The 22,359-nt window shown below is 55.7% G+C and overlaps 1 protein-coding gene across 2 annotated transcripts in view; it reads left to right on the top strand.

Annotated features, from left to right (window-relative positions):
- The window catches only part of PLEKHG2 (pleckstrin homology and RhoGEF domain containing G2), a 69,003-nt gene that overhangs the window by 34,309 nt on the left and 12,335 nt on the right, over positions 1-22,359 (top strand). The window contains exons 8-18 of one of the 2 annotated variants that reach the window (XM_077318419.1): positions 380-511; positions 2,069-2,251; positions 4,139-4,231; positions 5,139-5,225; positions 7,229-7,262; positions 7,638-7,733; positions 8,147-8,248; positions 10,189-10,227; positions 12,285-12,301; positions 13,417-13,692; positions 14,618-16,106. In XM_077318419.1, the coding sequence (XP_077174534.1) occupies positions 380-511; positions 2,069-2,251; positions 4,139-4,231; positions 5,139-5,225; positions 7,229-7,262; positions 7,638-7,733; positions 8,147-8,248; positions 10,189-10,227; positions 12,285-12,301; positions 13,417-13,692; positions 14,618-16,106 (2,548 nt within the window). The remainder of the gene's footprint in view (positions 1-379; positions 512-2,068; positions 2,252-4,138; positions 4,232-5,138; positions 5,226-7,228; positions 7,263-7,637; positions 7,734-8,146; positions 8,249-10,188; positions 10,228-12,284; positions 12,302-13,416; positions 13,693-14,617; positions 16,107-22,359) is intronic. The other variant, XM_077318420.1, reaches the window with a different exon arrangement.

Here is a 22,359-nt window from a genome sequence, read left to right as displayed (position 1 = left end):
GCTATGCTGATGTTGCCAGGCCCCAGAAGCTAAGCAGGGTTGGCCCTGGTTAGTCCGTGGATGGGAGAACACCGAGGAAGTCCATATTTACCAGTTTGATTTAATGTTTTTTTTAGTGTGTTTTATTCGAAAAGCAATGGCTTGAATCCGATGCACTTAGGAAAAGCCGGATGGGAGGGCTGGAAATGAACCATCCTTGGAGATTTTTAAACACCGGCTGGAGAGCCCCCTAACAGATTCCGCGAAGGCTCAAGGGGGTGGCATGTGGCAGTGGAGGAGCAAGAGGGTTGTGAGTGTCCTGCACAGTGCAGGGGGTTGGACTAGATGTCCCAGGAGGTCCCTTCCATTGCATGATTCTAGATGATCTCTCCCTCCACAGGAGCTGGCAAAACACTATGACAAAAGCTGTCCCGGTTACGAGGCTGTGGAAGAGGCCAGCATCACCATGACAGCTGTGGCCTGGTACATCAACGACATGAAGCGCAAGCAAGAACACGCCACGCGGCTGAGGGTACGGGGGGGGGGGGGAATCAGGCAGCATCCCCCGTGAGACCGGAACTGGGCTGCGGATCCATTTGAAACCTGTGCCCTAATAGAAAACAGGACGGTGTGTTCCCATCAGCTGCTTCTGAACACACCCAGGAAGTTGCCTCCGGCTGAGTCAGACCCCAAGTTCATTGGGGTGGGTATTGCCAACTCAGGCTGGCAGCCACTCTCCAGGGTCTCAGGGTCACCTCCTGCCTGGTCCCTTTGACGGGAGATGCCAGGGATCGGACCTCGGGCCTTCTGCGTGCCCGAGCAGAAGCTCAACGTGGCATAGTGGTTTAGAGCGACAGACTCTAATCTGGAGAACTGTGTTTGATTTCCCACTTCTCCTCTGCATGCAGCCAGCTCGATGACCTTGGGCCAGTCACAGTCCTCTCAGAGCTGTTCTCGATGAGTAGTTCTCTCAGAGCTCGCTCAGCCCCAACTACCTCATAAGGTGTCTGTTGTGGGGAAAGGAAGGGAAAAGGGTGTTCGTAAGCCACTTTGGGACTCCCTCGGGTAGTGAAAAGCTGAATATTAAAAAGAGTCTAAGAGGAGATGAGTGTTTATCATAGACCAGGAACTTCCTGGTATTTTGCAAATCTTCTCCTTCTTGTGTGTCCTGGTTGGCTCAACGGGAGACGTGGTGCTCTTTTGAAGACCCTTCTTCCGTGCTCTGCCGTGCTTATTTTGAACTTCCAAAGGAAGAGAAACAAAGTGTTGTTATCATTATTGTTCTTCTTAATAACCACAAAACAACAAAAACCAGAACAGTAATAATAATACATCCCTTTTAACCCTTTCTCCAAAAGACCCCAGAGCAACACACCCAGTTCTCCTTTTCATCCTCACAACAACCCTGAGAGGTAGGTTAGACCGGGAGAGAGACAGGGAGTGACTGGTCCAAGGTCACCCAGCAAGCTCTTATGGCAGACTGGAGATTTGAACCCAGACCCTGATCACTGGGAAAAGATTCCCGGCCACTGGATTTTCATCGCTTGGGAATCTTTAGCATAGAGCAGAATTTGAGTCCAGGGGCACCTTTAAGACCAAGAAAATGTTGTTCTGGGCTTGAGCCTTCATGTGCAGGCACACGTCCTCAGCCAATGAAATAGGAATCATCAGAGTGCAGGTATGGAGAGAGTAAATGAGTCATTTGCATTTCATAAGAAATAGGACTCCGTCAACCTGACAAAGAAACTTGCACAGGTACAGACGGATCTTCCCCTTCTACTTCCAACCAACATGGCCACGTACCTGAATCTGCACTGTGTCAAGGTGTTCCCTCCCCCCTTCTCTGCATGTGTTTGATGACCACTTTGATGTTTTATTGCTGTGTTTCTGGCTTAAAACTGCAGGGAAATAAGCCGGAGAGACAGAGAGATATATCAAAGTGGCCACTAGAGGGGGCCAAACGTGCAGGAAAGATGCAGAATCGGCATGCAAGCAATAACCGTGTGGAAAAGCCCCTCTCTTTCCTCCCTGTGCCCTGAGAAGCATCTCTCATCTCCCGTAACCTCCTTGACCCCTCTGCCCTTTGCAGGAGATCCAGGGGCTGCTGGTGGGCTGGACGGGCCCAGAGCTGGGGGCCTTTGGGGAGCTGGTGCTGGAGGGGCAGTTCCGGGTCCCGCGCGCCCGCAAGGAACGAGTCTTCTTCCTCCTCAGCAAGGTGATCCTGATCGCAAAGCGGCGCGGCGAAGGCTTCGTCTACAAGAGCCACATCTTTGTAAGAAGGGGCCGGAGGGGATGGGCGGGGAGGGCAGTCAGCAGCTCCGGAGTTTGGGGGCAGGCCCAGTTGTGGGTCAGCAGGAAGATGGGAGAGTGGGTGGGAACGTGAGTCTGTGGAAGGGGACAGGGGGACACAAAGCACACCGTCAGTGATAGGGCTGTGAGTGTCCTGCATGGTGCAGGGGGTTGGACTAGATGACCCAGGAGATCCCTTCCAACTCTAGGATTCTAGGATTCTGCAGTCTAGTACCACTTCAGTGAAGGAGCCTTTAAAAAATATTTCAGACCTTTATTAGCCACCTTCTTTACAGTGCCCAGGGTGGCTTAAAGCCGAGATAAAAGGCATCATGGATACATTAAAAAAACCCAAATTTAGAATAATGATTTAGGACTGCGATCAACGTAATCACATGTGGCCCTCAATAAAACGGCTTCCTAAATATCGGAAGGGAGGGGTGCCAGATGTAGCTCTCTGGGGAGGGCGTTGGGTGCTTGTATTTGTGCAGGCCCTTACACAAGCGCCCAGGAACGGCAGAAGCTGGCTCAAAAGGAATACTTGGCCTGAAAGGACCCTGGGTTCGAGTCTCGCCCCCACCACAATCTGGTTCTGTTCGGAGACTCAACATTACCGCCTGTTGCATTTCTATCTCCTCCTCCCTCTGAGGGTCACACATGTAGCTCCTTCCCTTTCCCTGTTTTTGTCGAGAGGGAGAGGCTGGCCCAAGGCCCTCCAAGCCTTTCATAGGTGAGCAGGTCTTGAACTCAAGCTTTCACAATCCTGGTCTACAATCACAATGATAATAAGAGTAGTAATAATAATCATTATTATTATTTTCCTACCCTGCCCTTCCAGTATAGCTCAGGGTAGATAAACAACATAATAAAAGTACAACGTATACAGTAATTTAAGTTCAAACCATATAATCTAATTTCCCCCAACCAAAACATGCCAGGCAAGGTACGTTTCGGCATGAAGTGGTGAGACCAGTGCTTCCTAGGGGGTTGTTTTATTTTGCACCCCGACCAAACGCCTGGTGGAATAGCTCCGTCTTACAGGCCCTGCGGAACTGGTGTCGGTCCCACAAGGCCCTGATCTCCCTTGGGAGACTGTTCCACTTGACCGGGGCCAAGACCAAAATGGCCCTGCTTCATCTCCCTTCCTTCGGGCCAGGGATCCTGGGCAGATGTTGGTCCGATGTTCTGTGGCAGGGGTAGTCAAACTGCGGCCCTCCAGATGTCCGTAGACTGCAATTCCCATGAGCCCCTGCCAGCGAATGCTGGCAGGGGCTCATGGGAATTGCAGTCCACGGACATCTGGAGGGCCGCAGTTTGATTACCCCTGCTCTATGGGAGGTATAGACTGTCCCATAGGTACGCCGGTCCCAGACCTTTGAGGGCTTTGAAGGTTAGCACCAAAACCTTGAACCTGATTCAATCTCCAATCTGGAGCCAATGCAGCTGGGGTGAGCCCTGGTGTTATCTGTGTCCTGTCAGGACTCGTGGCACTGCATTTTGGACCAGTTGTGGAGCAATCTCGTGGGAAGCCCTGTGTGGAGCGAGTCACAATAGGTGACTGTCGCAGGGATCTCTCCGGCTAGGCCCAGTTCCGAGAGAGAAGGTAAAAGCTGTCTCACCTGGCAAACGTGAATAAGCACCAGGCGTGCTGCGTTCATGGCCTGAGCCTCCGTGGGTAAAGAGGCATCCAAGATCGTAAGCCGTGACTTCTTTGGGTCGTAACAAGATAAAGAGGCACCTGAGATCACGCCCAGTCTCTTGGTGGAAGGCACTGGTGTTAACTGGGCTCCGCTGGGAGCTGTGTCCACTGCCGCAATGGCAGAGGCGCCCCCGGCCCCTTTGACTCTGGCTCTTTCTTCTGGCTCCCCAGTGCTGCAACCTGGCCCTGCAGGAGAACACGAAGGACCCTCTCAGCTTCCGGATCTCAGACCTCTTCATCCCCAAGCAGCAACACCTGGTCCAGGTAAGCAGCTGCAGACAGGAGAAGGCTCTGCGCAGAGCGGCAGGAGGGGGAGGGCAGCTTCATTTCCCGAAATAAAGCCGCAAAGCGCTTTGTGGGTTTCTGAACCGTCCACCCCAGGCCCACTGAGCGTCGTGGTTCTGACCCACGGAGGGCGCAGGCCCCTGCACTCCACCCACTGAGACCCAAGGGGGTGCTGGCGAACTGACCGTTCTGTGGACTCGGGGGGGGGGGGGGGTCTGTGTTGGCCGGGACAGCAACCTGCTGAGGAGGGAGGGGTGCCTGCAGCCTTGATCCAGCAACAACCATCACGGGTGCCTGGACACAGTTTCTCCGGGGGAGGACTCTGTGTTCCAAAATCAGTCATTCGTGGAGCATTTCTGTGAGGAGAAGGCTGCCTCCTCTCCCTAATTCCCCTCCTCTTCCAAACCCCTTTTGGTATCCCGGCTTGGCAGAGGAGAGGAGCAGCGAAAACTTTCTTGCATGTCTCTTGCTTGCCCCCCGTAGCTCTTTTTGCTGTGCAAAACTTTCTTCAGACCTGAGGAGTTTATTTATTTACTTGTTTACTTTATATATATCCCTGGGCGTGCCGCTCTCTGCTCCTCCGTTGTGTCCTCACAACCACCCTGTGAGGTAGCCTAGGCTGAAAGGGTGTGAGTGGCCCAAGGTCCCCAGGCAAGCTTCCAGGGCACAGTGTAGATTTGAACCTGGAGTTCCCCGGAGGCAGCGACACTGGGGCTCATGGGAATTGTAGTCCATGGACATCTGGAGAGCCCCAGTTTGGCCACCCCTGCACCACCCATGTCTACCCACAGCCCCAATTCCCTTCCTCGGTAGGCCAGGAAACTGGTCTCTGTGCCCTGAGCCAGCAAACTCGCACAAGTTGGCCTGCTTCCCTTCTCGCCCGCAGGTAAAAAACCAAGAAGAGAAACGGCTGTGGATCCACTGCCTGAAGCAACTGATCATGGAGAACCATCCGGCATCCATTCCTCAGAAGGTAACCGTGGCACTGGGGAAGGCTGGCATGGGTTGCCAACCTCCAGGAGGAGAATTCCTGGGATTACAACTGATCTCCAGACGATGGGGATCAGTTCCCCTGGAGAAAATGGCCACCTTAGAAGGTGGGTTCTGCAGCATTAGATCCCCTTGAAGCCCCTCCCCTAACCAAACCCTCCCCTCCTCCGGTTCCATCCCAAAAATTTCCAGGTGTTTCCAAACCCAGAGTGGGGAACGTTTAGTTTTGCCTCCTCTGTTGCTCAGGAGGAGGAGAGTGGCCGACGTGTCCAAACAGTGATGAGGCCACGATATAATTTTTCAACTGGAGTCCCCTTTGCAATTCTGGGGGCCTCCCTTTAAAAAGGCCGTGGGCCAAATGGAGAGGGGGCAGAGGAGAGCGACGAGGAGGATCTGGGGCCAGGGGACCGAGCCTTAGGAGGAAAAGCCAAAGGGGAACGTTCAGCCTGCAGGAGGCTGAGAGGGGACGGCTCTCTTGAAGGATCTGAAAGGTTGTCTCTTGGTGGAGGCTAGAGAAATGTTCCTGTGAGCAGCAGAGGAGGGGACCCTCAGCAGGGGGTTTAAACTACGTGTGGACCAATACTGGCTAGATATCAGGGGGACAATTTCACAGTCTGAGTAGTTCAGCAGTGGAATGTGTGGCCCCTTCCCCCTCTAGGATGCCCTGAGTCTAGTTCATCAGGGGAAGGGGCTGCCTGAGGAGGTGGGGAGCTCCCCCTCACTGGCCGTCTTCAAGCAGCGGCTGGACAGATCCTTCTCCTGGATGCTTGAGGCTGATCCTGCACTGAGCAGGGGGTGGGACTAGATGGCCTGCAGGGTCCCTTCTGAGCCTCCCCTCACTGGCCGTCTTCAAGCAGCGGCTGGACAGATCCTTCTCCTGGATGCTTGAGGCTGATCCTGCATTGAACAGGGGGTGGGACCAGATGGCCTGGATGGCCCCTTCCCACTCTAGGATTCTAGTTCAGCAGTGGAAGGGGCTGCCGCAGGAGGAGGTGAGCTCCCCCTCACTGGCCATCTCCAAGCAGCGGCTGGACAGGTCCTCCTCCTGGATGCTTGAGGCTGACCCTGCACTGAGTAGGGGGTGGGACTAGATGGCCTCTATGGAACCTATGGGGCCTTCTCAATCTAGGGAGTTGTACTAGATATCCCTGGAGATCCCTTCCAACTCTATGATTCCTGGGTGCAGCACCCCAGAAGAGTAGCTGCTTGCCAACTCTCTCCGCTGACCCTGGGCCTTCCCTTTGCACTAGACTGGCAATTCCAAGACAGGGGATCTTGCTGTGGATAGAGAACCATTGCCAGCTTCACATTTTCGCACGAGTTATTAAAAGAACAAGGTTCATAAGCGTATCTTTAGCACAGCACAGAGTCTAGCAAGATTCAAAAGAAATTGGGTGAAACACAATCCTTCTGTCCCTCCGCTAAAACATGCCCTATCTGATGTTAAATATAGAATAGAGCCCTTTGTTTGAGGAGTTCCAAGTTCTTATTGCAAGTTCCTCGGCTCACCTGGCAGCCACAAGGTCCAAAATGGCCGCTCATGGAGTAACTTTCTACTTGGATGCTCGGCAGGGGAAAGACCCCACGACCTGTGGTTAGCAGAAGGCAGGCCTCTCTGCCCCCTCCCACCGGAATGCCCCCAGGCCCTGCTAGAAACAAATACTCCAGATACTGCTTCCTGGCACTTGAAGGGAGGCGAGCCAGCGATTAACATCGCCCCTCCCTTCTCTCCAAAGCACAAAAACTTGTGCCATTTGGAAACAGCCAGGAAAAGGGAGGCATTTCGCCACACAAGGTACACACTTTCATGTGCATTCGTGCAGGATCCCCTGGCTCCGAATGTTCACAGGCGTGCCAAAGGGAGGGGTTACTCCTTGAGCATGCACCTTGTTGGAAACCCAGTGGTGCTCCTGCCCAAAAATATGCAGAGTAGCTGATCCTCTCTCTCTCTCTCTCTCTCTCTCTCTCTCTCTCTCTCTGATGCAGGCAAAACAAGTCCTTCTGGAGAACACCTTCCAGAGTAAGTGATCCCCTCCCCCTCCCTTCACTTTCCAGAGATCTTGATGGATATCGGGGTGCAAGATCTGGTGTGGGCCGGATTCAACAGTATGTGAAGTCTGTCCTGCAGGGAGGCCTCAGAGGTGTGCGGTCAGCACAATTCAGATTCTTCCTGGTTCTGTTCAAATACCCGATGAGCACCCTTCCTCCCTGCATAGCTCATCGGTTCGTTAAAATGATCTCTCTCCTCCCTCTGTTTTAAAAGTCGCTTTTTCTCTTTAAGCAGCCATTGCTACCCTCCTTTGCATATTTGAACTCTGCCCATGCACATTTCTCTGGTCCTCAGTCTGAACGCTGTGCCTTCGGTCAGGCCATCCCATCTCCTCCCTCCCTGCAGATTCCCCAGAGGTCTTTGCGGACTCCCCGAAGAACCCCCTGCCATCCCCTCGGCTGGACGAATCCAAGGGCTGCCCCCGCGGTAGGCGGCAGTCAGGTAAGCGACAATGGGGGAGTCAGAAACACTTTGAAAAAGACTCTGGACCAGGGGCAGTCAAACTGCGGCCCTCCAGATGTCCATGGACTACAATTCCCATGAGCCCCTGCCAGCGAACGCTGGCAGGGGCTCATGGGAATTGTAGTCCATGGACATCTGGAGGGCCGCAGTTTGAGCTTTTGGCCGACAGCGGGACGCTCTGCCACAAGATGTGCCTGAGACCGCTGGTACCGACGGCTTTTAGCATGGACAGGACGGGATTTGGCGGAAAGGGAGTCCGGAGGCCCTCCCTGGTCGCCTGAGAGAACCGGCTGTTCACCAGAGAAGACCAGGCCGGCGGCGCTGGCTGAACTGTGCTGTGGGCAAGGCCAGCTCCTTCCAGACACGGCAGCCCTCTTCCTCTCCCCTTCCAGAGCCGCCGGAATACATGTGCAGCCCCGAGAGGGCTCGTCGCAGCTGCCCCGTCCTGCTGCTGGAGAAGAGCGGATCCTATCGCCGGGGGCGCAGGCAGTCTGGTGAGGGCATAGGGGAAGGGGGGAGGGGGGGCATCGCCGGCCAAGGCATGCTGGAGCCGGACGTCCTTGGGCTTTTCCCAGCAGTGCAGCATACTCTGCCCAGCACCACTAGAGGGGAGTGTGTCACGAGGAACGGGCTGGGAGAGAAACTCCCTTTCTAACCTTCTCTCAATGGGAGTTCAAAATCTTGCTTTCCTTCCTTCCCTCCCTCCCTCCCTCCCTCCCTCCTTCCTTCCTTCCTTCCTTCCTTCCTTCCTCCCTCCCTCCCTCCCTCCCTTCCCTCCCTTCCCTCCCTCCCCCCTTCCCTCCCTCCCTCCCTCCCCTCCCTCCCTCCTTCCTTCCCTCCCTCCCTCCCTCCCTCCTTCCTTCCTTCCCTCCCTCCCTCCCTCCCTCCCTCCTTCCTTCCTTCCTTCCTTCCTTCCCTCCCTCCCTCCCTCCCTCCCTCCCTCCCTCCTTCCTTCCTTCCTTCCTTCCTTCCTTCCTCCCTCCCTCCCTCCCTTCCCTCCCTCCCTCCTTCCCTCCCTCCCTCCCTCCCTTCCCTCCCTCCCTCCCTCCTTCCCTCCCTCCCTCCCTCCTTCCCTCCCTCCCTCCTTCCTTCCTTCCTTCCTTCCCTCCCTCCCTCCCTCCCTCCCTCCTTCCTTCCTTCCTTCCTTCCTTCCTTCCTTCCCTCCCTCCCTCCCTCCCTCCTTCCTCCCTCCCTCCCTCCCTTCCCTCCCTCCTTCCCTCCCTCCCTCCCCTCCCTCCTTCCTTCCCTCCCTCCCTCCCTCCTTCCTTCCTTCCTTCCTTCCTTCCTTCCCTCCCTCCCTCCCTCCCTCCCTCCCTCCCTCCCTCCTTCCTCCCTCCCTCCCTCCCTTCCCTCCCTCCTTCCCTTCCTCCCTCCCTCCCTCCCTTCCCTCCCTACTTCCCTCCCTCCCTCCCTTCCCTCCTTCCCTCCCTCCCTCCCTCCCTCCCTCCTTCCTTCCTTCCCTCCTTCCCTTCTCTCTTTCTCTCTTTCTCTCTTTCTTTCTCTCTCTCTCTCTTTCTTTCTCTCTTTCTTTCTTTCTTTCTTTCTTTCTTTCTTTCTTTCTTTCTTTCTTTCTTTCTTTCTTTCTTTCTTTCTTCTTCTTTTCTTTCTGCCTGCCTGCCTGCCTGCCTGCCTGCCTGCCTGCCTTTCAGTGGAAGTTCAAAATCTTGCCCTTCATTCAGCCTGTCTCCTTCCTTCCTTCCTTCATCCTTCCTTTTCCTTCCTTCCTTCCTTCCTTCCCTCCCTCCTTCCTTCCCTCCCTCCCTCCCTCCGTCCCTCCTTCCTTCCTTCCTTCCTTCCTTCCTTCCTTCCTTCCTTCCTTCCTTCCTTCCTTCCTTCCTTCCTTCCTTCCTTCCTTCTGTAGTTCAAAATCTTGTCTTCCTTCCTTTGTCCCTTCCTTCTAATGGGAGTTCAAAATCTTGCCTTCCTTCCTTCTTCCCTCCCTCCCTCCCTCCTTTTATAATGCATCTTTCTCCCCAATGGGGACCTGAGATGACTTCCCTAATTCTCCCCTCAATAATTTCCTCCTCACCACAACAACCTTGTAAGGCAGGCTGGTTCACAAGTGTGCCATCCAGTGAGCTTCCATGGCAAAGAGTGGGGATCTGAACGGGGGTCTCCCCGATCTTATTCCAGCCCTTTTTACCCCCTTGCCATGTTCCACACCAAGACTGATCATCTAGTCGGGGTAGTCAAACTGCGGCCCTCCAGATGTCCATGGACTACAATTCCCATGAGCCCCTGCCAGCCTTCCCTGGCAGGGGCTCATGGGAACTGTAGTCCATGAACACCATATTTGTTGCAACTCAACAAGAGCCCATTCAGTCCCAAAGCTACTCTTCCTGACCCTCAATCTCTGCCCCTCAGTTTTATTATTATTATTTATTATTATTATTTGTTATTATTATTTATTATTATCTTTTCCCCACCCCCACAGAACCAGCCAAGGAGCCTGAAGGCTCATTTCATCAAACGAGTAAGCTCTTCCTTTTCTTTATTCTGTGCACATTTGGGGTTTGGATTCGGACCTGCTCCACCTCAGTCCTCCCCCCCACACACCTGTCCGATACTGAACGCCCTACCCTGCAAGGTCATTGTGAAGCAGTGACTAATTCCTCCTGCCCTCCCTCTCCTCACAGTCCCAAGCATTGCTGGGATATTTCTAAGAATTACAAACCCTTCTGTCCCCCGTCCCCCGTCCCCGTCCCCCCCCCCCAGTGTTTGTGAGTGTGTGGTCTCCAGAACTCGCAGGTGATTCCCCAAAACTGCATCCGCTTGGCACCCAGGTTTGGTCCCTAAATGAGGCTGAGAAGGGCCTCTGTCTGCCAGCGACCCCGGAGAGACGGGGACCGAGCTGGAGAATATCCCCGGCAGTTCCCCAAAAGGATCCCGGTTCGCTCGGGAAGTCTTGGCCAGTTGAGATGAAGCAGGGTTTGGCCACGGGGTCCAGGTGACCTTTAAGGAGCTGTTTCTAAGGAGGGTGCCGAAGAGGCTGTTAGCGAGGCTGCCAGACTCCTCACCGAGGCCAGGAGAACGGCCTGCCGAGGCTGCCAAGTTGGCTCCCCCTCCTAAGAGGAGTCTGGGACTCCTCAGTGGAGAAAAGAGAAGGCTGAGACAGTTCCTTTCGTTATGCACGGAGTGGAGAGATTTGCCGGAGAGGAATGGTTCTCCCTCTCCCCAAAGGCTGGAACTCCGGGACATACAAGGAAACGGATGGGCAGCAGGTTCAGGACAGACAGGAGAGGGATTACGCTGTGGGATTCGCTGGCAGAAGGTGTTGTGATGGCCACGGGAATAAACAGCTAGAAAACGGGATGAGACAAAGCCATGGGGGAGACGTCTACTAGCCACATTGACTGAGAGGAACCTCAAAGTTCAGAGGCAATAAACCTCCCAATCCCAGAGCCAGAAGGCAGCTCCAGGGGAAGGCCTGTGGCTGGCCCTACAGAGGAACTGGCTGGCCCCTGGGTGAGACGGGAGGCTGGACTGGATGGGCCCTCCCTGGCCTGACCCAGCAGGGCTCTCCTGATGTCCTTAGAAAGGCCTCGGCCTCCCTGCCCTGTGGCTGGATCTCCAGAGGAACTGGCTGGCCCCTGGGTGAGACGGGAGGCTGGACTGGATGGGCCCTCCCTGGTCTGACCCAGCAGGGCTCCCCTGATGTCCTTAGGAAGGCCTCGGCCTCCCTGCCCTGTGGCTGGCCCTCCAGAGGAACTGGCTGGCCCCTGGGTGAGACGGGAGGCTGGACTGGATGGGCCCGCCCTGGTCTGACCAAGCAGGGCTCCCCTGATGTCCTTAGGAAGGCCTCGGCCTTCCTGCCCTGTGGCTGCCCCTCCAGGGGAACTGGCTGGCCCCTGGGTGAGACGGGAGGCTGGACTGGATGGGCCCTCCCTGGTCTGACCCAGCAGGGCTCCCCTGATGTCCTTAGGAAGGCCTCAGCCTCCCTGCCCTGTGGCTGCCCCTCCAGGGGAACTGGCTGGCCCCTGGGTGAGACGGGAGGCTGGACTGGATGGGCCCTCCCTGGTCTGACCAAGCAGGGCTCCCCTGATGTCCTTAGGAAGGCCTCGGCCTCCCTGCCCTGTGGCTGGCCCTCCAGAGGAACTGGCTGGCCCCTGGGTGAGACGGGAGGCTGGACTGGATGGGCCCGCCCTGGTCTGACCAAGCAGGGCTCCCCTGATGTCCTTAGGAAGGCCTCGGCCTTCCTGCCCTGTGGCTGCCCCTCCAGGGGAACTGGCTGGCCCCTGGGTGAGACGGGAGGCTGGACTGGATGGGCCCTCCCTGGTCTGACCCAGCAGGGCTCTCCTGATGTCCTTAGGAAGGCCTCGGCCTCCCTGCCCTGTGGCTGGCCCTCCAGAGGAACTGGAGGATGCTGTGAGGCAGGATACACCAATGAATGGTCTTATGCTTTCTGGGGTTGAGTCTAAAATTAAGTTAGAAATCTAGCTGCTTTATCTCAGTCACTGACGGTAGATTTTCTTTTTTTCTCTCTCTCTTTTTGTTTTCTCATCGTCTCTTCCCTGCTCGGAACATTCTCAGACATGTCCAAGTTGAAGGTATTTACTGTCTGTGGACTCCCACTTCTGATGGGGGAAGCAGGTGTCTTTCCTGTGGCGAGATGTCCCCTCCCAACTCCCTGGCTGGCTCTCTGCCCGGCAGTATCCCAAATGGAATGAGACCCTAAGCATCTGGCAAGACCGGCATGGTTTTTTAAATTGGTTTCAAAAACTCCCCACATTTCTCTAAAAGCATTTTTTCTAAAACCCATTAAATCCATAATATTGTTATGCAGGTCTCTAATTGCAGCATTTTAAAACATTTCCAAGGCTGAGAATCCAGATTAAGAATATACTGTACTATGGGTTTGTTAGGAAGCGATTTTCCCCAAGGGGCCCTCTTGTGAAAAGACCACCAACTGTGAGAGTGGACAAGGGGTCACCAACTTTTTTGAGCCTGCATACACCTTTCAGAATTCTGCCATAATTCTGACTGCCCCAGGAGGTGGAGCCAGCCACAAAATGGCTGCCCCAGGAGGAGGAGCCAACTACAAAACGGCTGCCCCAGGAGGTGGAGCCAGCCACAAAAATGGCTGCCACAGCTTCCCCTTAGTCACCCAGTCTAGATCCTTGCATTGTGATGGAAGCTGCTTCCAAAAGTACCTTTAAAAAAGCCTGAACCACCACTCAAATCTCCTGGGGCCAGTCAGAAGCCGTGCTTGGCAGAAGGCCCACTTTGCCTTACCCACTTTCTAAAAACACTTAGTAGGCTCTGGGAAAGGGGCCAGTGGGTGCCCCGTTGGGTTCCCCAGTGGCAGAAATGATATTGCTTATTCATACAGAAAAAGACCAGCGTTTCTCGTCATTCGTTAATATCTGTAATGTCCACTGAAGTCAACGTCCAGGTGATTAATTTACAAAATGCTTTTGCCAGAATATTGATCAGGGGACCGAGTGTTAGGGGACCCAGCCTGAGAAACTGGGTTTCTCATTAAGTCATCCCCTTGACGTTTAGAGTGGACCTTTTACAAATCCAAAGGAGATCCCCAGTGCGGAAATACTCCCGGAGGACCACCCCCCCACCTGGGATCCCTGCCGTGAAGTATTAGGCTAGGTTAATCCCCCCACCACCACCACCGAATGCTCATTGACGATGCCGTGTTCTGTCTGTGCAGCATGCCGGCAGCGATGGGGAGCTCTTCCCAGGAGCTGAGCCTACTTGCCTCTCCAGCAGTTCCTGCACACTGGCTTCCAGGGCGACGGAGCTGGAGCCAGGAGATTCGGAGCCGGAGGAAGGGGAGGTGGAGTTCTCTCTGCCCGGAGAGCCCATCCCTGCCAGCCTGTCCATCACGGAGGAGATCCTGGAACTGCTGAGCCAGCGAGGCCTGGACAAGGACAAGGGGGCTGCGAGGGGCCCGGATAACCTGGAGGTGTCCAGCGTGGGGGCACAGGTAACCCCGGAGGGTGGGAGCTCTGGGGAGGAGGGGGAAGGGGGCTCCTGATCCCTGTTCCATACTTGGGGACCAGGTTGTCTGCAGACAGGTTACTGTTCAAGAGGGGCTCAAGGGCATGCCTGGAGGCTGGCGAACCTGGCCTAGACCCCCCGCTAAGCTTTGTGTCGTTAAACAAAAGCAAATACTTACAAAAAAAGGGTCATTCCCTGCCAAAGGATGTAGTGATGGCCGCAGGAGTCGACGCTTTTAATCTATCTAGACTCATGGGAAATGTGTCAACCAATGGCTGCTAGGTTCTGGTGACCGAGGAGAACCTCCATGTTCAGTGGCACTAAGCCTCTCAATCCCAGAACCAGAAGCTAACACCAGGGGAAGGCCATGGCCTTTGTGCTCTGCTATTGGTGGTCCAGAGGAAACGGTCAGACTTTGTGTAAGACGGGAGGCTGGACCAGATGGACCCTCCCTGTTCTGACCCAACAGGACTCTTCTGACGTCCTACTTGAACCAGGTGACCAGCTGTAGATCATTCTGCTGCCCCCCTAATGGCTATTTTGGGCTACTTGCCACCACAGGGTATGAGTTGATCCACCACTGTGATGCCAGCTGTTCTCCAAAGGTCATGGCACAATGAGTCCTTGGCTTTAAAGCAGGGGTAGTCAAACTGCGGCCCTCCAGATGTCCATGGACTACATTTCCCAGGAGCGAACGCTGGCAGGGGCTCATGGGAATTGTAGTCCATGGACATCTGGAGGACCACAGGTTGACTACCCCTGCCCTAAGGGACAGAGGGGGTCTTTGTTAGGCAAACTAAGATTCACACCTTCACCCGTGAGCCAAACCCAGGGTCTGCAGACTAACTGGGGTTCAAACAAACATGGTTTTGTGTGACGTCTGAAGCGAGCCTCTGTGTCCTTTTGCCTAGGATCCGTCCCTCCAGAACGATGCCCTGGAAGAACTGGAGGAGGAAGAGGAGAAGGAGGTGGACTTTCAGGGGGACACGCCCTTTGAGCCGCTGCAGGCTCCATCCCGAACCGACTCCCTCCAGGAACGGAGTCCCCCAATGCTCGGCCCCTCCTACGCCAGCGACTCCTCGGAAGGAGAGGAGGAGCAGCGGCAGGCAGAGGAGAACGGCCCATCGCCTCTTCACGTCTTGGAGGAGCTGGTCTTAGAGGAAGTCTGCAACAAGCTGGAAGATCCTGGCGGCCCCGTCTACTCTGAGCAGGAGTCATCGGACAGGGAGAGCGCCCCCCAGGGGGAGGGAGACCAGCCCAGCCAGCCGGCCCCGTGCACCCAGAGCTCATCGGTTGGCCTGGACCAAGAGGAGAAAGGCGCCAAGTGGGAGTCTACACTAAGCAAAGAAGACTGGCTGCTGATCAAGAAGATCAAGAGTTATTACGAGGGTGCAGAGGCCCTGGCAAAGGTGCCCGGGGCGGACAAGAAAGACAGCACTCCTACTGTGCCCACTGGTGTGGTGCGCCAGTCCGTCCTTCGATTCAATAGCATCTTGAGCCAAAACAATGCCCAGGACGGGGGAGTGGGCAGGGCCAAAGCCAGAAAGCTCCGCCCACCATCCTGCACCTCCAATCACGATCCGTCTGGCAGGAGCAGGAGCCAATCCTGTGGCACCCACGAGGATTCCAAGGAGGGGCAGATCTGGCTGGCCCCGAACTTGGAACATTCCAAAAGGGGGCGGAGCCAGTCTGACGGGGCCCAATCGCCGGAAAGGGTGGAGCTTTCCCCTAGTGGGGAAACTCAGTTGTTGCATACCAGATGTAAGAATTCTGGGAAGGGGCAGGACTCACCTACGGGCATCCAATCGAATAACGCCCAAAACGATGCTGGCCAAGAAAGGAATTGTCACGGGTCCAAACATGGGAGCAGCTTAGAGGAGGAGGGGGAGCCCGAGTTCAAGTCCTGCGCAGAGATCCGGAAAGCATGGCAGGAGAAAGAAAGAAGCATCCTAGACACCCCCAAGAAAGGCGTCAAAACAGGCAGTAGAGAATTTCACTCCCCTCAGGAGACTCTGGTGTACGCAGAACCATTGTGCATTGTGGAGGATTCGGACCTGGAGGACCCCCCACCGATCCCAAGCCGAAATCCAGAGCGTGAAGCGCGTGACGAAGCAGTAGAGGGAAGGCCCGTGACCACGGAGGCTGACGGGGCTTCTGGCTACCTCCCGTCCCTGGGCCTGTACGAGAACGGGGATCCGTGTCTCTTGGAGAACTCGGAACGGATCATCAGCAAGGTCCACGCCTTGGCCAAGATGTACAGCGAGAAGATCAGGAAGCTGAAAGCTCAAAAGAAGGGGCTGGAGAAGCCGAGGGGCCGGCCCGGGGCTGCCTCGAGGAGGGCTGCCAGCAGAAGCCTGGTCGGGGGGCAGGACGGGAGGACGGCAGCCAGCGTCCCCCACTGTGAGTGAGCCTGTGCATTTCGCGGAGCTTCTTTCCCTCCTGTCCCCCCACCGTCCTATCTGGGACACAGCCAGATAATTCCTGGGGTGCTTAAATGGAATGCCAGGGCTCCAGCTCACCATTTCCCTGGTCGTGCTTCTGGGGAAGGTTCAGGACAGAGAGAAGCGTGGCCACGTGCTTCCCTTCTGGTCCAGGCTGCTCCCACCCTTTCCCCGGGCAAGAGAAGGGCTGGGGGGAGGGCAGAATTCAGAGTCTCCCTCCGGCTTGGGTGAGCTCAGGAGCACCCCTTCCCCAAGGAATCCAGGCGAGAGCGGGAAGGAAAGCGGAACAACCGTGTTTCCCACTCTCCTTTGCTTGAGAGCGGCCTCGGTTTGCCACCGAGATGGTAAAGGGGTTGGAACGAGGGTTGGGCACTTTGGCATCCGTTCACGCCTGAAGCAGCCAGTGCCATGGCATGAACGGATGCCGAATGCCCAGCCCTCGTTCCAACCCCTTCCCCAGGAGGAAAGGCAGAAGAGATCACGGTTGTCACTTGGAGGAGGGCAGGATGCTGTTTCTGCTGGCTGCAGAGGCAGTAATGGGTTTAAACTTCAAGGACAACAATATAGGCTAGATATCAGGAAAAGGTTTTTCACAGTCAGAGTAGTTCAGCAGTGGACTAGGCTGCCTAAGGAGGTGGGGAGCTCCCCCTCACTGGCAGTCTTCAAGCAAAGGTTGGATGCACACTTTTCTTGGATGCTTTAGGATGCTTAGGGCTGATCCTGCGTTGAGCAGGGGGTTGGACTAGATGGCCTGTATGGCCCCTTCCAACTCTATGATTCTATGATTCTAAGAGATTGGGACATTTTGGGTTAGAAAAGAGATGACCGGAGGGGGGACGAGCGGGACTTGATTGAGGTTTATCAAATTGTGCAGGGGCTGGAGAAAGTTGGCCTAGATACATTTTTCTCTCTGTCCCAGAATAACTAGAACTCGAGGGCTGCCACAGAAGCTGACGGGCAGTAGGCACAAGACGGGCAAGAGGAAATGCTACTTTATGCTGAGAGTGGTTCAAACGTGGGGCTGGGAAAGGCCGCAGGGATAAATCGCTTAGAGCAGGGGTAGTCAAACTGCGGCCCTCCAGATGTCCATGGACTACAATTCCCAGGAGCCCCCTGCCAGCGAATGCTGGCATTCGCTGGCAGGGGCTCCTGGGAATTGTAGTCCTTGGACATCTGGAGGGCCGCAGTTTGACTACCCCTGGCTTAGAGTCATGCAGAGGAGATCGATCGATGGCTACCAGCCATGTTGACTGAGGGGAACCTCCACGTTCAGAGGCACTAAACCTCTGAATCCCAGAGCCAGGAAGCAACATCAGGGTAAAGCCTCGGCCTCTCTGCCCTGTGGCTGGCCCTCCAGACGAACCGATTGGCCTCTGTGTAAGTCAGGATCCTAAATGGACCCTCCCTGGTCTGACCCAGCAGGATTCTTCAGAGGTCCTTATGTTCCCAGAGGTCAGTCTTGTGTTCCCTTGAACACCCCTTGAGGGTGGCTTCACAAGATTTGCGTATTTTAAAAATGGAAAGGGGGAGGCGAATTCTTTGGAGGGGTCAAAGCCCACTTCCTAGGAAAGGAACCCTTCAAACCAGGTGGGAGGGGGTCTGCATCCTCAATTTTAGGGTGCAGTTTTCTTGCATCCCACCAGTTGCCGATCCCCAAAAATGCACTTCTTGGGAGCACTAAGCAGAGACACAGGACCCTCGCCTGCATGGCGTAAACCCCCAAGACATAATTGTCTCTGTGTGGCTTGGTGCCAGCAGCCCCCCACCCCACCCACCCCCACCCCCGTGCCTCTCTTCCCAGGCAGTCCCAGAACAAAAGCCCTGTTCTCCGGCTGAGGGACGCCTAGCTCCTCATGGGCCCAGGCGCCAGGGCTTGGCTAAAATCAGCACAGCTGCCTCCCTAACCAAATTAAGGCTCCTGTGCCCTCGTTAGAGCGAGACGTTAATTAAGATGCAGGGGCTGAACGGGGGGAGAGGCTGGGCTTGCTACGAGTGGGAGAAGGCAGGGAAATGCCGAACCTCAGAAAGATTCTTCACTGCTGGTTGGAAAGATCCATCTCCTCTCTGAATTCGCACACAGTGCCAGGGAGAAGCAGCCCTGAATATCAAGGGTTTTGAGCAGCACTTGTTGGGGGCAAGCAGATGTAGGCCACAGGTGAAGCTCCCTTGCAAGCCACCCTGGTCTGAATGAGCTGCACAAGGGAACCAAGCCCAGGAAAAGTTCCCAGGATGGGTGCCCCAGGGCACGTCTGAATGTCAGTTTGGTGGAGCAATTACAGCAGCCTTGTTCAACCCTTTTGCCATTGAGAAACCCCTGAAACCTTCTTCAGGCTTCCAGAAGCCCCAGAAGTGGCATAATTATGCAAAAGAGGGTTGGGAAGCAGAGCTGTGGACACGCCCACCCGTGGCCCCTCCCCTTCCCACCTTCTCCAGGCCCATCATTGGCCATCCTGGGAGTGGGGAAACACGTCCTAACACCCGACAAATATTGTAACAAATTAAAAATATATATATTTGAATCATAAAATCATAGAGTTGTAAAGGTCCTCCTGGGTCAGAAGGGTAGTCAACCTGTGGTCCTCCAGATGTCCATGGACTGCAATTCCCATGAGCCCCTGCCAGCATTTGCTGGCAGGGGCTCATGGGAATTGTAGTCCATGGACATCTGGAGGACCATAGGTTGACTACCCCTTAACTCCCACCCATTTGGGAAACCCTCCCAAGGCCATCAAGAAACCCCAGAGTTTCACGAAACCTGGGTTAGAGGGTCAGACCAGCATCTGGGAGATGAAGGTTCGAGTCTACACTCTGCTGAGTTACCTTGGGCCAGTCACAAGCTGTAAGCCTGACCCTACATTGCTGGGTAAAGATTAAATGGATGACAGGAGAAGGATGGAAGGAGCTTTGGGGCTCCGTTAGGAGCAAGTTTGAGGTATAGATTGTCAGATAAAATCAGAGTCCAGTCAGGCACCTTTAAGACCAACAAAGATTTATTCAAGGCGGGAGCTTTCGAGTGCAAGCACTCTTCCTCAGACTGTGAACTCCCTATCCATGTCGGCCAAGTTTTAAAGCCATGTGGGTAGGGAGTTCATAGTCTGAGGAAGAGTGCTTGCACTCGAAAGTTCACCCCTTGAATAAATCTTTGTTGGTCTTAAAGGTCCTCCTGGACTCTGATTTTATTGTGCTCCTTCAGACCAACACGGCTCCCCATTTGAATCTAAATTGACAGATGGTCTACTTGTTCTCATGGCGAGCTGGGTTCGATTCCACACTTCTCCAGATGCAGCCTACTGGGTGACCTTGGGCTAGTCACAGCCGTGTTCTCACAGAGCTCTCTCAGCCTCACCTCCCTCACAGGGAGTCTGCTGTGGGGAGAGGAAGGGAAGGCGATTGTCAGCTGCTTTGAGACTCCTCTGGGCAGTGAAAAGCGGGGTATAAAAACCAACTCAAAAGAAGAAGTAGGGTGGAAGGCATGACAAAAACATAATGTCTAGCTAGGCCCCAGGGGAGGGATGGTCAACAAGAGTCGGATGGCATTTTCTGGGGTTGGTGATCTACGTTCAGAGGACATCTCTCGATTTAATGCCCTAACAACAAAGCCCTGTTCCTCCCTGTGGGTGGCTCACCTACTGGTCCTGATCCACTTTACCAATGAAACCGTCTCGTCTTCAAAGGGCCACAGAGAACAAATGCCCTTCTTTGCTCACCGAGAACCTCCCCAAACGGTGCTGATCTAAACTGAGAGATGAGAGACCAGGGAAATCACTTCCCCAGCCCCACATTTTCCAGGCCTCTCCTCTAGAAGGATCCCAAAGTCACCCCATGGATGGTGTTCGTACAAACCATTTGGGGAACAAAACTCTTATTTGCAAAAAATGTTTAAAGAGAAATTAAAAACTGCAAAACTAAGAGAGAGGAAAAGGAAGAAAAGGGCCCTGGATGGAAAGACTTGTGGTTTTATCAACAGCGAGTCTAAGTAAAAGTTACAGAATTTTTTAGTTATTTCGTTTTTTTCTTTTCCGTGCAAACAGTCCGTAGGGAGCGAGGAGCAAAACTCTTTATTGATGCGGATTTCTCCTTGTTCCCTCTGCCGAGGGGGAAGAGGCAGATTCGAATCCAGCAGGGAACCGTCCCTGGCATTCGCGGAAGCCTCCTCCGCCCGGGTGACCTCCTCTCCGCTCCCTCCATGCAGCTGTGTCAAACATCTGGAAAACAAAACCCCCCGCAGAGCTCTTTTGCCCCCTCAGTCCAGCTTTATGACTTTCCCGACAGGAGTCTGTTCTCCTTTCGTAGAAAAGGCAGGACAAATCCACAAGCCCCGAAAGAAGGAGGCAGATTTTCCCGAGGAAGCCATGACTATCTCCCTGGAGAACAGCAGAGGAGAAACAGAGCACAGTTTGAGACCCCCTCCCTATTAGAGTCCCCTCCCCAGGACTCTGATTTATTTACTTCATTTATACCCTCTGGGAACCCAAAGGGGTTGGCATCCTTCTCCTCTCCTCTGCTCTATTCTGACGACTCTTGAGAGTTAGATTAGGCTGGGAGATTGGCCCAAGCTGCGTGGAAGAGGGGGAACCTCCCAGCTAAGAAGGACTAAGTCGCTGAATTCCAGAGCCAGGAGACAGTCCGGGGAAGGCTCCCTGCCCTGTGGCTGGCCCTCCAGAGGAACTGGCTGGCCCCTGGGTGAGACGGGAGGCTGGACTGGATGGGCCCTCCCTGGCTGACCCAGCAGGGCTCTCCTGATGTCCTTAGGAAGGCCTCGGCCTCCCTGCCCTGTGGCTGGCCCTCCAGAGGAACTGGCTGGCCCCTGGGTGAGACGGGAGGCTGGACTGGAGGGGCCCTCCCTGGTCTGACCCAGCAGGGCTCCCCTGATGTCCTTAGGAAGTCCTCGGCCTCCCTGCCCGGTGGCTGGCCCTGCAGGGGAATTGGCTGGCCCCTGGGTGAGACGGGAGGCTGGACTGGATGGGCCCTCCCTGGTGTGACCCAGCAGGGCTCCCCTGATGTCCTTGGGAAGGCCTCAGCCTCCCTGCCCTGTGGCTGGCCCTCCAGAGGAACTGGCTGGCCCCTGGGTGAGACGGGAGGCTGGACTGGAGGGGCCCTCCCTGGTCTGACCCAGCAGGGCTCTCCTGATGTCCTTAGGAAGGCCTCGGCCTCCCTGCCCTGTGGCTGGCCCTCCAGAGGAACTGGCTGGCCCCTGGGTGAGACAGGAGGCTGGACTGGAGGGGCCCTCCCTGGTCTGACCCAGCAGGGCTCCCCTGATGTCCTTAGGAAGGCCTCGGCCTCCCTGCCCTGTGGCTGGCCCTGCAGGGGAATTGGCTGGCCCCTGGGTGAGATGGGAGGCTGGACTGGATGGGCCCTCCCTGGTGTGACCCAGCAGGGCTCCCCTGATGTCCTTGGGAAGGCCTGCCTCCCTGCCCTGTGGCTGGCCCTCCAGAGGAACTGGCTGGTCCCTGGGTGAGACGGGAGGCTGGACTGGATGGGCCCTCCCTGGTCTGACCCAGCAGGGCTCCCGTGATGTCCTTAGGAAGGCCTCGGCCTCCCTGCCCTGTGGCTGGCCCTGCAGAGGAATTGGCTGGCCCCTGGGTGAGACGGGAGGCTGGACTGGATGGGCCCTCCCTGGTGTGACCCAGCAGGGCTCTCCTGATGTCCTTAGGAAGGCCTCGGCCTCCCTGCCCTGTGGCTGGCCCTCCAGAGGAACTGGCTGGCCCCTGGGTGAGACGGGAGGCTGGACTGGAGGGGCCCTCCCTGGTCTGACCCAGCAGGGCTCCCCTGATGTCCTTAGGAAGTCCTCGGCCTCCCTGCCCGGTGGCTGGCCCTGCAGGGGAATTGGCTGGCCCCTGGGTGAGACGGGAGGCTGGACTGGATGGGCCCTCCCTGGTGTGACCCAGCAGGGCTCCCCTGATGTCCTTGGGAAGGCCTCAGCCTCCCTGCCCTGTGGCTGGCCCTCCAGAGGAACTGGCTGGCCCCTGGGTGAGACGGGAGGCTGGACTGGAGGGGCCCTCCCTGGTCTGACCCAGCAGGGCTCTCCTGATGTCCTTAGGAAGGCCTCGGCCTCCCTGCCCTGTGGCTGGCCCTCCAGAGGAACTGGCTGGCCCCTGGGTGAGACGGGAGGCTGGACTGGAGGGGCCCTCCCTGGTCTGACCCAGCAGGGCTCCCCTGATGTCCTTAGGAAGGCCTCGGCCTCCCTGCCCTGTGGCTGGCCCTGCAGGGGA

Source organism: Paroedura picta, unplaced genomic scaffold (assembly GCF_049243985.1).
Source record: "Paroedura picta isolate Pp20150507F unplaced genomic scaffold, Ppicta_v3.0 Ppicta_v3_sca21, whole genome shotgun sequence".
Taxonomy (NCBI): domain Eukaryota; kingdom Metazoa; phylum Chordata; class Lepidosauria; order Squamata; family Gekkonidae; genus Paroedura; species Paroedura picta.
The sequence above is the reverse complement of the archived record's forward strand: the minus strand, read 5'-3'. Positions and strand labels throughout refer to the sequence as shown.